The sequence below is a fragment of the Herpailurus yagouaroundi genome, unplaced genomic scaffold (assembly GCF_014898765.1).
Source record: "Herpailurus yagouaroundi ecotype Mexico unplaced genomic scaffold, PumYag 162551, whole genome shotgun sequence".
Taxonomy (NCBI): Eukaryota; Metazoa; Chordata; class Mammalia; order Carnivora; family Felidae; genus Herpailurus; species Herpailurus yagouaroundi.
The window spans coordinates 23030-37466 of record NW_024423272.1 but is presented as its reverse complement, the minus strand read 5'-3'; the positions used below and the strand labels follow the sequence as shown (position 1 = coordinate 37466).

The 14437-nt window shown below is 58.7% G+C and overlaps 1 protein-coding gene across 2 annotated transcripts; it reads left to right on the top strand.

The window, feature by feature from the left end:
- Nucleotides 1-83: 83 nt before the first annotated feature.
- On the top strand, nt 84-12020 carry LOC121026830 (NEDD4-binding protein 3). Of its 2 annotated transcripts, none has more exons than XM_040469633.1 (5): nt 84-389; nt 5674-6024; nt 6283-6810; nt 7173-7427; nt 7560-12020. In XM_040469633.1, exons 2-5 carry the CDS (start codon nt 5704-5706, stop codon nt 8088-8090), a joined length of 1635 nt encoding a protein of 544 aa, XP_040325567.1. In that variant the 5' UTR covers nt 84-389; nt 5674-5703; the 3' UTR covers nt 8091-12020. The 2 variants fall into 2 exon arrangements, with proteins under 2 accessions (XP_040325567.1, XP_040325566.1); XM_040469632.1 differs by having other exon boundaries at nt 86-389; nt 5680-6024.
- Nucleotides 12021-14437: the final 2417 nt, after the last annotated feature.

Below are 14437 nucleotides of genomic sequence, written 5' to 3'. Positions count from 1 at the left end.
CGGGCGGCTCCGGCGCGCGGGGTGTGGTTTGGGCGGCGAGCCCGGGCGGGGCTCAGGTTGGCTCGCGGTGGGCGGGGGTTGCCCCCCGTCCCCGCCCCCCACATCCGGGGGCCCGGCCGGGCTCTGGGCTGGCGGCGCGCCGGTGAGTCAGGCCGGGTTTTCCCTCCGCCTCTGGGGCAGGCGAGCGAGCGCCACGGAGCGCGTCCTTCCCTCGCCAATCCGGCTCCGGCGCCCGCCCGCCCGGTCGGCTGGCCGCGTTTTCCAGGCGCCTGCCGCCTGGTCGCTCCGGCCCGGCTCGCATTCTCGCCTGGAGCCGACGCTTGGAGGGAGGGTTCGAATCCACGCGAGGGAACTGTCGCGCGCTAGGGGCGCGGAGCGGCGCCAGCATGGTGAGTGGGACGCGGCGGGGGCCGGGGACTGGGCTCGGGGGTGGGGCCGGCCGCCGAGGTCTCGCTTTCCGGGCGACCTTGGCCAAACCGCAGCCCTTCGCCCGCGAGGTGCCCGTCTGAGAAGTGGGCGGGGGTGGCAGGGTGCGGTGTGCGTTTCCAGACACTGAAGCGCCGAGGCGCGGGACCAGGGACCGACCGCGAAGCTCCTCTGGAGGGGCGGGCGGCAGGTTACGCTGCTCTCCGCAACCCTGCAAATGTGCTCTCTCGGACCCCTGCGCCGCGCCTGGGGTGGGGCAGGCGCCCTTGGCGCGGGAGTCTGACCTGGGCTTCGGCCCCCCAGCTCGGCCGCTCCGGGCAGGCCTCAGGGAGGAGGCAGCAACAGACGTCCCCTCTGGCCCCCCAGGTAGCTCGCCGAACCTCCCGCAGTTCTGCGGAGCCCACGCCTCCGTCACAGCCTTCGGGGCCCGGGGGAGGGAATTTCGTGGGGATGCCAACATCGTCTGCTCCTCACGAGACCCCTCTCCCGTCCCCTCCGGGACACCCCCTTCCTGCTCCGGTCCCCTGCTCTGTAAGGGCAGCAGCTGCCAGCTACTAGGGATCCCGACCTATGGGGACGCTACCAGTTCTTGGCGGCCGGAGCACCTACCCAGTCTGGCCACAGCCTTTGGCCAAAGCGAGGACCAGCCTGGGGCCAGGCCCACGTCAAGTCCCTGGCTGTATCGAGAAAGAGTACTGCTACCGGTTGCCTCCCACCCCGCACCCAGTCCCCTAGTACAGATTGGGGCTCTCCTTGTTTGCACCTGCGGCTTAGTCCGACTGAACTGCAACCTTGACCCTCCGTGCCCTCTCCCTGCCCAGCCAAGAAGGGAGTGGAGGCAGGAGGCCACCCTGGGCCCAGTGATCAGCCTCCTCCAGGGCCCTCCTGGGCAGGGCTCCTCTGCCGGCTGGCTGGGTGTAGGTGTACATGTGCAAGACTGTGAATGAATGTGGCCAGCCTGCTCCCGCCTCTAGAATCAGTAGCTTCCAGGGCTCAGAGTCCCCATGTGGCAGTGTTTCCACTATTCCTCTTTGACCAGGGGCGGGCCGGAAGAATTCTATGCTGAGGAGACTGGAGTCCAAACCTACCTGGTTGCAGATGCCCTTGAGAGAGGCAGGTGTGGGGGGCTGGCCCGACACACATACACAGCAGTGTGTGTCTGTGAAGGGCAGCTGGTGACCTCTGGCTGGGACAGCAGGAGAGAGGGCCTTGCCCAGGGTTTTGGAATTGTTCATCATTGTGGGATGTTGGGCAGCTGGCTTCTAGGCCTTTCTGGGCCTCAGGTTCCTTGCCTAACCTCAACTAGGCTGTTGTGGAGATGAGCGCAGATGATGAAATGAAAGGCTCAGAAAAACTGTAGAGTGGTGTATGCCTCTGTGACTCTCTAGTGATACTCAGACACACTCCTTTGTGGTTAGATGCCGAGCTTTACCTCTTCAGGTGTCACAGTGTAACTAGGGTATGCCAGCCTCTTCCATCGCCCCCCCCCTCCCCCCCCCCCCCTTACCCACTGCCCCTCTTTTGGAACTGGGACATTCCAGTCCAATTCTTCAGGGGCAGCTGCAGACACTCCCTCCAGCAAAGCTGATCCCCCCCAGCAGGTGGTGGGACCTTCCCCTGGGGCCTGGGCTCTGGAGGGGCTAGCCACAGCCAAGGCAGGACTCTGGAGCTTCCTGCCCACATGCTCTGGGATGTCCCACACTGGAGGAGACTCACGATGGGGTCAGGATGGGCTTCTAAACCTGAGGAGCTGGCGTACTTTCTCCAGGGCAGCTGAAAATGTCTTCAGGCATGTGCTTTTACTTCCTGGGCCTCAGTTTCCTCTTCTGAAGAGGATCTCAGTATTCCCCACCTATGGGTGTTGTGAGGCTGTGGTAAGCCGTGTGGGGCTGACTAACGGACGCTGGGATGCTTTCCCTGCGTGCCCTGTCTCTGTTTCATGGCCAGCATGGTTCCCGAGCCTCATGTTCCTGTCACCACCAAGGGTTGATCCAAAAGAGATGCCCCTGTCTGCCCAGGGCTTTCAATGCTGCTGGCTAATCTTGGGCCCAGGGGTTGGGAACAGGAACTAAGGGGTCCTGTTGAGGCCAGCTGGGGCCTGTGCAGAATATGGCTTAGCCCAAACCTAGCCACCAGGGTGGTGGTGGTGGGGTTTCATCTCTGTGCAGAGCTCTGAGCCCCAGGGTGTGTACTGAGCTCTTGGCAGGGAAGCCCTTGGAGGCACTTGGAAGAGGCCCTGGTTTTTGCTCTGATGTTCCCATGGGGGCTGCAAGGCTCTTGCTGTCTCTGTCTCCCTCCAATAACCACCACCCCCCCCCACACACACACACACATCCTCTCCAGCCCAGCCTGCACAGCTGCCCTGGCCTGACCAGGCCATTCCCTGGGCCTCCAAGCAACGGGGAAGGAATGTGTGTGTGTTGGGAGGGGAGGTGGGATGGACCCCTGTAGGAAAAGGGACTGTCCCAGACTGAGACCTGGGCAGGGTAGAACCTCCTAAAAGCCAGGGGCCTCAGCCTCTCTGGGAGAGCTGATAATACAGCCAGAGAAGTTACCTAGGAGGGGCGAAGGGTGGAGGGCGAGGGCATTAGGGAAAGACAAAAGGAAGGGGCTGTGTGTGCCCCCTTCATCCAGCTCCACAGCTCTTTCTAACTGCTCAAGTCACACGTGGAGAGAAGCCCCTTATCACACACACCCTCATACCCTCTGCATCTAGCCTGGGGGCTGGGAGGACGAGTGGGTCTTCATGCTAGAGTAATGTTAGACCATTCCTGTGTGTGTGTGTGTGTGTGTGTGTGTGTGTGTGTGTGTGTCCCAGAGGATGCTCATTGCCGCAAAGGTGACCTTGTGCATGACTGTGTCTACTGTTGGATGTGACTGTCTGTGCTGTGTCCTGTCACATAGGAACCACCGTGCTACTGGTTTCAGTGACTAGATGCAGTTTGTATGTGGGGTATGCGCTCTAGTGGCCCATGGCTGCCTCTGGTTCAAGGACTCTCCCCCTTGACCCTGAGACCATTTGTAGAGAACATGAGGTGCTAGTTGTCTCTTCCTGAAACAGGAAATAAGGATCTGCCCAGGGGAAGGTGAAGTGGTGTGTGTTTGGGGTGAGACGGGCATATTCAGCACCACTGCCCCCCCCCCCCCCCCCCCCCCATGCTTGCACTGGGCTTATAGTTCATGAGACCTTTCACCTCCATTGTCTCTGTGACAAAAACCCAAAGGGAAGGCCAGGGCAGGCAGTCTTTCCCCACTTCAGAGATGGGGAAACTGAGGCATGGCAAAGGGCGATGAGATAGTGTCCAGGGTCCCCATGGAGGGGCAGTGTGAGGACAGGGCTGGAGACCAGGTTCTTTGCTGTCTGCCTCCCTGAGAAGCAGTGACAAGAGTGAAGTGTGCTCATGGTAAGGAGGTGTCAGATTGGGAGGCAGGATACTTTGTGTTTTATTTTTTTCTGAAAGGGTGCAAGTGGGGGAGGGGCAGAGAGAGAGAGGGACAGAGGATCTGAAGCCAGCTCTGCGCTGACAGCAGCGAGCTCAATGTGGAGCTTGAACTCACAAACCGCAAGATCATGACCTGAGCCAAAGTTGGACCCTCAACTGACTGAGCCACACAGGCACCCCAGGGATACTTCAATTCTAACTCTTCGGGCTGTGGATGCCATCCTGGGCCCCCACTAAACATTCAACAGCATCCTGCTGGGATCACAGGCATCTCAGCCTGACCAGCTCTGTGACCTTGGGCAAGCCACTTCACCTGCAGGAGCCCCAGTGCCCTGAACAACAGCTATTTCACGGGACTCCGTAAGATCACTCCTTTGCAGGGCTGTGTCTCTGTAGGTGGCCAGCACCTCTGATTCCTTAAGTGGATGAGTCCTCTGGCCCTGTGAGCCCTGTGACATCCTCAGAGGTTATTAGATGGAGGCAGGGCCATGCCCCCCCTCCGTCTCCCAGAGAGCTTTGTCTTCCACAAACACAAAACCTGGAAATGGTTGAGGAAGATGGAACCTCCTAACGACCATTGTTTGAGGAGGTGGGAGTGGGTGTCCCGGAAGCATATTGGGTGGGTGGGGGGTGCTCAGCCACCACATGCCTGCTGGGTGTCTGTATGTAGATGGGAGCAGCCGCTTGGGGGCCAGAGGCAGAGACAGTGGTGTTCACTCATTCAGCAGGTCCTTTCTGAGTATGGACCATGTGCCGGGCCCTGGGCTGGATAGGGGGGATCCAGTGGGGGTGGTAGGGCCAGGCCAGGGGTGGGGGGTCTCAGCCCAGATGGGAACTGGGTCCATAACCTGGTCTCTGGGCCGCCTGCCAGGGAGGTCATCTGAGCAGCTGAGCTCATCTTCAACCAGCCTGTGTTGACCCTGCCTGGCTAGGGGCCAGGCCCTGAACTAGACTCTTTAGTCGTGTTATCTCAGCCCATCCTCCCAGCATCTCTGAGTGATAAGACTTGCCATGGCCATTGTCTGCATGAGGAAGCTAGGGCCTACGTGTAATTGGCCCCACCCCGGGTCAAGATTTGGGTCCCCCCACGCACCTGGTGGTGGTCTTTGGAGTGGCAGCATATGCAGGGGCTGGCGGGGGCTCCTCCTGGGAGGCTCCCCCTGCCTCCCCCCACTGCCCCTATGACTATGTGAACACCTGTTCCGGAAACTGTGGCCATTGTTACCACCATCCTTCCTCCCCTCGGGCCCTTCCTGTTTGTATCCCTCCCACTGCAAACCCCCAACCCCACCCGTGCCAGCTGCTTCCCTCGGGGAACTCTGACCCACTGCAGGAAGAGGGGCTCAACTGGGTTTTCCCCCTCCCCAGAGAAAAAGAAGGAATGGAGAATCATAAGCCACTGGCCCCGGTTCCCTGTGCCCTCTGCCCACCCCACCCCCCAGATTGGGTGAGGAGCCTGGTAGGAGAGTGAACAGGGTCAGAGTTGGACAGAGCCTGAGTCCACAGCTGGCCCAGTCCTGGGAGAGGCCCCATCCTGCCGCTTTGGGGCCGTTCCCCTATGTCCCCCCCCCCATCACACCGGCCCTTATAGCTGGAGCTGGGGCACCAGGCAGATGACTTTGGGGCCCTTTCTCTTGCCATCCTAGGAGTCCTGTCCTGGGTCTTCTTTCCGGGACCCATATCTGCCTCCTGGGCCTGGGCCAGGCAGGTGGCTGACATAGGCAAAGAGCAACTGGTTTTAGAGTATCGGAGAGGTTGGGCAGCAAGTGCCCACCTGCCTCTGACGGAGCCTCTCAATCCCCAGAAACAGCTGCCTGTGCCCTGCTGAAAGTTCATGGCCACAGCCCTGGGCCCTGCTGGCATTGCCATGGGCAGCGTGGGCAGCCTGTTGGAACGGCAGGACTTGTCCCCGGAAGAGCTACGGGCAGCGCTTGCAGGGCCCCGGGGTTCCCGCCAGCCTGATGGGCTCCTCCGGAAGGGCCTGGGCCAGCGTGAGCTCCTCAGCTACCTGCACCTCCCCAAGAAGGACAGCAAGACGGCCAAGCGTGCCCCTCGGAACGAGAGTGCTGACTACACCACCCTCTACTACCGGGAGCATCCTCGAGCTGGTGACTTCAGCAAGACTTCACTGCCCGAGCGGGGTCGCTTTGACAAGGTGCATCTCTGCCCACTTCCCTTCCCCAGTGTTGGTAGGGATGGGGAGCTCGGGGTCTCCTCCGAGATGCTCTGATGGGGCTGGGACATGAAAATCCTGCTGTAGGCTGTCCTGAGGCTTTGGTCTTTGGTCACCGGTCACTGCCTCTGTGTGACACGCACCCCAGGTTCTCAGGGAGGATCCTGGGGGCTGTGGGAGCGTTAGAGGGCAGAGGCGAGGTCAGCCCAGGGCCTCAAAGCTGCCCTTTCTTCCCAGCAGTGCCGCATTCGCCCATCGGTGTTCAAGCCCGTGGCGGGCGCTGGGAAAGGCTTCCTGTCCATGCAGAGCCTGGCAGCCCACAAGGGCCAGAAGCTGTGGCGCAGCAATGGCAGCCTGCACACATTGGCCTGCCACCCACCCCTGAGCCCAGGGCCCCGGACCAGCCAGGCACAGGCCCGGGCCCAGCTGTTGCATGCGCTCAGCCTGGACGAGGGCGGCCCCGAGCCCGAGCCCAGCCTGTCTGACTCCTCCAGCGGGGGCAGCTTTGGCCGCAGTCCTGGCACTGGTCCTGGCCCCTTCAGTTCCTCTTTGGGCCACATTAACCACCTTGGGGGCTCCCTGGACCGGGCCTCCCGGGTCCCCAAGGAGGCTGGGCCACTGGCGATGCTGAGCTGCCTGCCCGAGCCACCGCCCCCCTATGAGTTCTCCTGCCCCTCCACCGAGGAGGTGGTGGCCCTGCTTCCCGACACCTGTGAAGATCTCAAGAGAGGCCTCGGTGATGAGGATGGCTCCAACCCTTTCACACAGGTGAGGGCTCCCCCTGCTCTGGGGTCCTGTTCTGTCCCTTGGCATTGGAGTACAGGACACACAGAACGGTCCCCAGCCAGTTCACTTACGTAGCTCTGGGCACAAGAGAGTAAGGAAGATGGAGTTGATTCAGTTCCCCAGCCCCCATGTGATGGGAATGTCATGTCACTGGTGGCCCTTGCTAGGAGTTGCGTGGAAGGGAGGAAGAGAGACTCCCTGGGCAGTCTTGGCAGGCACTTCACCTCCAGTTGCAGCTGGAGTGTTGTGGAGGGGCTGGCAGTTGGTGTTCAGGAACGAGGGGGGGGTTGGGTGGTCCGTGTGTGGGATATCCCCGCATGGCAGGCGCCTCGTCCCCTTGGCAGGTGCTGGAAGAGCGCCAGCGGCTGTGGCTGTCCGAGCTGAAGCGCCTGTACGTGGAGAGGCTGCACGAGGTGGCTCAGAAGGCAGAGCGCAGTGAGCGCAACCTCCAGCTCCAGCTGTTCATGGCCCAGCAGGAGCAGCGGCGGCTGCGCAAAGAGCTCCGGGCACAGCAGGGCCTGGGCCCCGAGCCTCGGCCCCCCGGTGCCCTCCCGGATGCTGACCCTAACACCCGACCAGAGGAGGAAGCCCGATGGGAGGTGAGGAATTGGGCATACAGAAACTTTTTATGTCCTCTTTGCCACCTGTGGGGTCCCACCCTCTGCTGGCTCCTGGTCTTACCCACTTTGTCTGGCTCTTGCCCATCCTGTGCCCCGCCCCTCCCCGCCCAGGTGTGCCAGAAGACGGCAGAGATTAGCCTCTTGAAGCAGCAGCTGCGGGAGGCTCAGGCCGAGCTGGCGCAGAAGCTGGCCGAGATCTTCAGCCTCAAGACGCAACTTCGGGGCAGCCGGGCGCAGGCGCAGGCCCAGGACGCAGAGCTGGCCCAGCTGCGCGAGACCGTGCGGAGCCTGCAGGAGCAGGGACCTCAGGAGGAAGCCCAGGGCAGCTGTGAGACCGACGACTGCAAGAGCAGGGGGCTGCTGGGGGAGGCGGGTGGCAGCAGCGAGGCCGCAGTTGGCGCCGAGCAGCTGCGGGCCCAGCTGGTGCAGGAGCGGCTCCGCGCCCAGGAGCAGGCACTGTGCTTTGAGCGGGAGCGGCGGACGTGGCAGGAGGAGAAGGAAAGGGTGCTGCGCTACCAGCGGGAGATCCAAGGAGGCTACCTGGACATGTACCGCCGCAACCAGGCGCTGGAACAAGAGCTGCGGGCGCTGCGGGAGCCCCCAGCACCCTGGAGTCCTCGGCTGGAGTCCTCCAAGATCTGAAGCCAGGGGGTGAGCGGGCTGCAGAAGCACCGCCAGAAAGCGGCTTGGACGAGCCCGCGCTGAGAGGGCTGGCTCCTTCCTTACACTGGTTGGGGGCAGGAGCTGCTGAGGCCAGCCAGGAGTGGGGAGGCCGACCGAGAGGAGGGGTCCAGCGCTGCTGTGGGCTGGATAGGGTGCCCTCCTGGCAGAGGAGCACCTCGGCAGGGCCCCGCCCTGCTCCCTGGAATAGATGTGGCCCAGAGAAGGAGGCTGGGGGACCAAGGGCCCCGTGATGCAGAAGGGCAGGCGTGAAGGAGGGAGGCTGGGACGGGGACATTGGCCTCCCTCAGAATAAAATCACATTTTCTACAAGGAGGCCCTGGGTGATACACTGGGCCTGTCCCTGGCCTGGGTCTAGAGGATTGTGGATAGTTGGGGGTGGGGGCCCTTTACCTTGGCTGTATGTAGCTCCTTCCATGGTCATGGTCGGTGGGAGGCCGTGCCATGTGCCTGTGTGCGCAGCTGCTGGGCATGTGTGTTGGGGAGTGGAGGAATCCATGCCCCAGCACCACACGGTTCCTTAGCTGCCATGTGGGCTGAAATTCCTTTCTCAGCACCAGTGGGATTTTTTGGAAGGAACAATGCCAGAGAACCCAGAAAAACAAAAGGGCAAGTCAACCAAGGCATTGCTAGAACATGAAACATTCTCTTGGTAGGAAGTCTGGACTGTGGTACCCAGCCCCCTGCTGGGTTGGGGCCGGCCTAAGACAGCTTCCCCTGGAGCACCCAAAGGCTCCAGTAGGGCCCTGCCCCTCCCAGAACCCACCTCCCATCTTTCTGTCTGGCTGTGGTGCACCCCTCCCCCCCCACACAGGGATGGGAGGCCCTGGGAAGGTAGAGGAGACAAAATTTGTGGGTGGGTTACTTGGTGAAGGGCTTGTACCGCAGCAGGGAACGTGGCCATTTTCCTGTAGACAGTGGAAGGCCCTGGGGTATTTTTTAGCAGGGGTGAGATGTGATCTGATTTGTATTTTGGAAAGATCTGTCCTGAGAGGAAGGAGCCCTCCACTCCCAGCCCTGCGCCGGGCTCTCTGACCCTTAGGCTCAGCCCCCTAAAGCCCACTCTCACCCATAGCCTCTCAGCAGTCAGGCTTCCCCTTTGGGCTTTTGCTCCCTCCTGGGTGGATGGCCTGGAACACAGACCCAGGCTGGCATGCAGGCAGCCCTTCCCCACTCCCTGCAGTAAAGATCAGTATCCATATGTCATGCATTGAGCACTTCCTATCTGTTAGGCCTTCAGGGCTTGGGGGCTCAGGGTTGAATTAGATGTGCTTCCCGCTCCAGGGGAGCCAGCGCACAGACCTCTTCTCCTCCCAGTGCCTGCCCTGATGGGGCAGCAGCATCCTCTGGTATGTTCTCTGCAGAAACCCCAGGTTGCTCCCTTCCACCATGATCCCCCCCCCCCTACCTTCCCAGGCCATGCCTGGCAGCCTGTCAGGCCCCAGCATGTGGGTCCTGGTGGTAAGTGGATTCGCTATGTAGGGGCACCTATGGGGCTATGGAGTATGAGCCGATGTGCCCCACCTTTTTAGGGTGGGGAATGGGGTGTGTGTGTTGTCTGCCGTGGGGATGGTGTGTTTATGGCTGTGTAAGTGGCAGGTGTGTAAAGCTGTCTTGTGGGTGGTGGGTGTGTCTGGGGGTGTGTTTGGGGCCCCTGGGTTGGAGGCCAGGAGGGCTGCTTCCTGGCCGCTCCCTTCTGCCCCATTTCTTTCCACCAGTCCCTGCCCCACTTGTCTCTGGCCAGGCTTGAGTAGAGCCTGTGGCCAGGACAGACCCCTGTGTCTGGGTCCTCTGCCTGGGAAGGGAAGCAGAGAGCACTCAACTTAGGCAGGCTGGTCTCCCACAGGCCTTGGAACCCATTTCACAGACTTCTCCAAACCGAGATCTCTGGGCCAGTGACCTTCCAGAAGCCCCCCCCCCACCTCCCCAGCAGAGCTAGGTGCTGACCTGAAGCCTGGGTCACTCCCTCCCCACAACCCGGGACTGGGAAGGCTGCGTGCCCAGGTGCCCCACAGTGGCTGGGGTCTACCTTTCGGTGAACCATCTCTGCAGGACAGCTCCCCACCCAGCAATTAGAGAGCTGGGCCGGCCAGTACAGCCGGCGGGGAGTGGGTGGGCGGTACCAAAACTTGGCAGCTGTGCCAGAAACCAGGGCCAGACCCAGATGCAGGGGTAGGGCACGAGAGAGCTGAAGCTGGGGTGGCTCAGAGGGAACTGGATCCCTATTAGCTCATCCCTGCTGGGCAAACCAGTTCCCTGGTCCCCAAGCCGGCTGGGTGGCTCTGGGGCCAGCTGATCACAGGTGCCACTGCAGTGGCTACTGCTTCAGAACCCTCCCTCCTGAGCCTGGTGGGCCCCTTAGCTCACCAGGTGCCCAGAGGTCCCCCTGCCCTGGCAGACTAGGCCCAGGCAGCCAATTCTCCAGAACTGAGGCCAGCTGCCCACACTGGGCTCCAAGCCCCTGGGCCCTTCTGTTCTCAGCTCAGCTAGTGTCACCTCTTTCAGTCACTCCCTGGGCCCCTCAGCCTATCACTTAAGGCCTCTGACAGCCTGGCCTCCACAGAGTCCCTGATAGTGGTTGCCCTTTCTGACCCCATCATTCCCTCCAGCACCTCTGAGCCCTCATCCTCCAGGCAGAGGCTCCTCACAGTCCCCAGATCTTGTTTCCTCAGGAAAGCCTGCCCTGAACTCCTGCCCTGCCCTGTCCTGCCTGGGCAGCGCCCCCCGTCCCTGTGCCCACAGTCCCCTACTTCTGCTGACATTTTGGTCTCTCCACTGGGCTGTGGGCATTGCCAGGCAGGACTGTGTCTTCTGTTTTTATCCCCAGAGACTGCTCTGGCTCCAGCCCAGAAGGCACTGGAGGGCTTTGGACTCAAGAGGAACCAGACCTCTCCCTGGCTGTCGTGGGTTCAAGCTGGGGGTGGAGTGGAGTAGGTGGAGAAGTCTCTGGCTCTGAGTGTTCATTCACCATTCACGGGCACCTGGGCCAAGCACTGGGGCTGCAGAGCCAGTCCCCATTCACTGCCTGGGGAGGTACTGCACGCCTCCCTCAGGGCCAGGCCTGGTTCTCAGATGAGGAAGCCACAGTGGCCAACGCCCCTGCCCCCATGACCTTTCCCTGTGGGTGGGGGAGGGAGACAGCACACACATCTGTCCATGGTAGTGACCGGGCCAAAAGCGTGCAGACCTCTACATCACAGTGGCCAGTCAACGGCGCATGGAGAAGCAAATTTCTCAGACTGGGTATATCTATAGGTATGAGGGAGCCTTTTTTCAAAGAGGACACATGCCCCATGGTGACAATTCAGATTGCATAACTCCCCACCCTAGTAGGTGGGTTTTAGCTCTATCAGATTCGGAAAAGAAAAGGAAATGTGCTATTTCTTGCAACAAAGCAAAAGCGAAATATGTCATGAAAGGTAAGGCGTAAGTACTGTGGAGTTCGGGCTGGCTCACTTTTCACTGCAGGTGATGAGGGGTGTGTATTTGACCATATTTTGGTCAGGCACTTTTCTGACCTCTCTTTGTGCCTGACCTTGGCAGGTGTCTCCTTATACGGTCCGGTTCTGGCAAGATTTCTGCTTAGTTTAGCCAGACTCCCCCTTGGTCCGTATCTGACTATGTTCCTCATGTAATCTTCCACCAACCCCCTCGGGCGACGGCTGGCCTGCCTTCAGTAAGACTCCTGTGAGGTGCATTTAGCCAGAATCTGCTTCCAGACCCCCAAGGTTTCCTCTCAGTAATTTTTCATCCACTGACCCCTACCCGCTCCTTGGCTGTAAATTCTACTTTTCCTTGCTGTATTTGAAGTTGAGCCCACTCTCTCTGCCCTACTACAAAACTCCACATTGCAGTAGCCTCTCTTGAATAAAGTCTTCCTTACCAAACTGATGAGTGTCATGAGTAATTTTTTTTTTTTTTCTTCAGCAAGGATAAACTTCTCTGAGGAAGGGAAGTTGGGAGGATTTCCTCAGGAGCAGGGTGGGACGAGAGCATCCAGGATTGGCCTGGCATTGGACACAGAGAGGTGTGGGGCAGGTCCAAGGGTGGGTCCTGTCTATAAGGGTTTGAAGGGAGGCAGGGCAGCCCCTAGACCGCCTGGTAAGTTGGCACAGGAAGACTTCATCTGTGGCTGTGGGTGGGTCCCTCAGGCAGCCAAGGGGGAGAGCCCGAACTGGGACTAGCTTTTCCTGTGTGTTGTCATTCAGGACAACACTCGGAAGGGCCCTACACTTGGTGCAATGGTCTCCTGTTGCCATCTTGAACTTTTTTTTTTCCTTGAGAGAGAGACAGAGTGCGAGCCGGGGAGGAGCAGAGAGAGAGGGAGACAGAATCTGAAGCAGGCTCCATGCTCTGAGCTGTCCGCGCAGAGCCCAACATGGGGCTTGAACTCCCAGACCGTGAGATCATGACCTGAACCGAAGCCTGATGCCCAACCGACTGAGCCACCCAGGCGCCCCGCCATCTTGAAATTATAATGATGTTTGAACAAGGAGCCTTACGTTTTCATTTTGCTCCAGAGCCTGCAGATGAAGCAGCTGCTCTTGGCCTGAACCAAAGCCTGGCAAGGAGGGGCAGGAAGAGAGAGAAGGCGCAGGAGACTGGTTGGGTGCCACCTGGAGGGTGGAAGAAGAGACAGGGCCTGAGCAGGCAACTTGAGCTCCACAGGCTGAGGCCTGATGCTCCACAGAGGTTCCACAGAGGGCAGGCAGGATCTGCATTACCTGTTACTGCCCTTACCCCAGCTATCAGGGGAGACTCCATCTTTTACCTAGCCTGGCCTTCCAGGGCTCATTCTGAGAAGTGAGGAAGGCTGTTTTCAGAAGAACATGCCTGGGATTGTCTTATCCAAGAACTTTTTCTCTTTTTAAAAAAAATGTTTACCTATTTAAAGAGAGAAAGAGCACAAGTGAGAGAGAGCATGAGAACGAGTTGGGTGGAGGGGCAGAGAGAGAGAGAAAGAGAATCCCAAGCAGGCTCCTCATGGAGCCCAATGTGGGGCTCAATCCCACGAACCAAGAGATCATGACCTGAGCCCAAATCAAGAGTCAGATGCTTAACCAACTGAGCTACCCAGGCACCCCCCACCCCTGCTTTTTGTTTAGAGATTTATCTAACGTGCTCTTTGTGTATCCGGTCCCGTTCCCCTCCAGCATTTTTAAGGTATAATTTACATAGAGGAAAATGCTTCATTTTTAGAGTATAGCTTTAATTTATTACTTATTAAAAATTTGTAATGTTTATTTCTGAGAGAGTGAGAGCAAGCAGGGGAGGGGCAGAGAGAAAGGGAGACAGGGAGACAGCACAGAGCCTGACACAGGGCTCGAACACACGAAATGCGAGATCATGACCCGAGCTGAAATCGAGAGTCAGACATGCTTAACTGAGACACCCAGGTGCCCCAAGAGTAGTTTTTAGAGCTTTGACAAATGCAGAAAGTTGCGTAACCAACACTACAATCAAGATACAGAATAGTTCCGTCACCCGCCCCCCTCCAAATTCCTGCTTCTCCTAGTCAGCCTGGTCCCCATCCCCAGCAACAGTGATCTGCTTCCTCAATCACCTTGCTTTTCCTTATTTTTTTTTTCTTTTTGTGAACAGTGTATAATCCCACCACATTAGCAAGTAAAACAATATGACATTGGTGTAAAAATAATACATCTCAATGGAAGGAATGAAGAGCCAGAAATAGATTCCATTCAGTAGAAAATCTTAATGTTATGATAAAAGGCTTCAAAACGAAGGGGTAAGGTAGGATCATTTAATAAGAGGTACTGGGATAACTGGACACAAATTTGGGGAAAAAATAAGTCATACTGTGCACCACCCCCTGCAAAATAAAATGGACATGTATTGAGGACTGAAATAAAAAAAAAAAATCCTAGGAAACTAGCAAAAGATTAAACAGACTATTACTGAGTTAGTGGAGAACAGCTAGGTTTTTCTGCTTTGAAGCACTCCACCCCTCAAACAAAACGAAACAAAAGCCATAGTCCCAATGAGCACGACAAAATCATCCGTGCACTTTGAGAAGTAACCGACATGCAAGGAGAGCCACATGTGGAGTGGACAATGACAGAGGTGAAATGGCCTGGGGTGTGAGTGTGTGTGCGTGTGTGAAAGAGAAAGAGGCAGAGACACAAAAAACGTGTGCTCGGGTGCGCGCGCGGGACATTCAAAGCCCTTGGAGAAGGCAGGTTTTACTCCCGCCCACCTGGACTGTGAGGCAAGCAAAGGCTCCCCCAGAGGAAGTGAGGAAGCCTGGGGCGTTAGGGAAGGTCTGTGAGGTCCTGCTGACTTGGAGGCGG

Coding starts and splice junctions, on each gene's coding strand:
- LOC121026830 (XM_040469633.1), top strand. CDS start 5,704: ATGGCCACAGCCCTGGGCCCTGCTGGCATTGCCATGGGCAGCGTGGGC. Junction 6,811..7,172: donor GCTCCAACCCTTTCACACAG/GTGAGGGCTCCC, acceptor TCCCCTTGGCAG/GTGCTGGAAGAGCGCCAGCG. Junction 7,428..7,559: donor AGGAGGAAGCCCGATGGGAG/GTGAGGAATTGG, acceptor CTCCCCGCCCAG/GTGTGCCAGAAGACGGCAGA.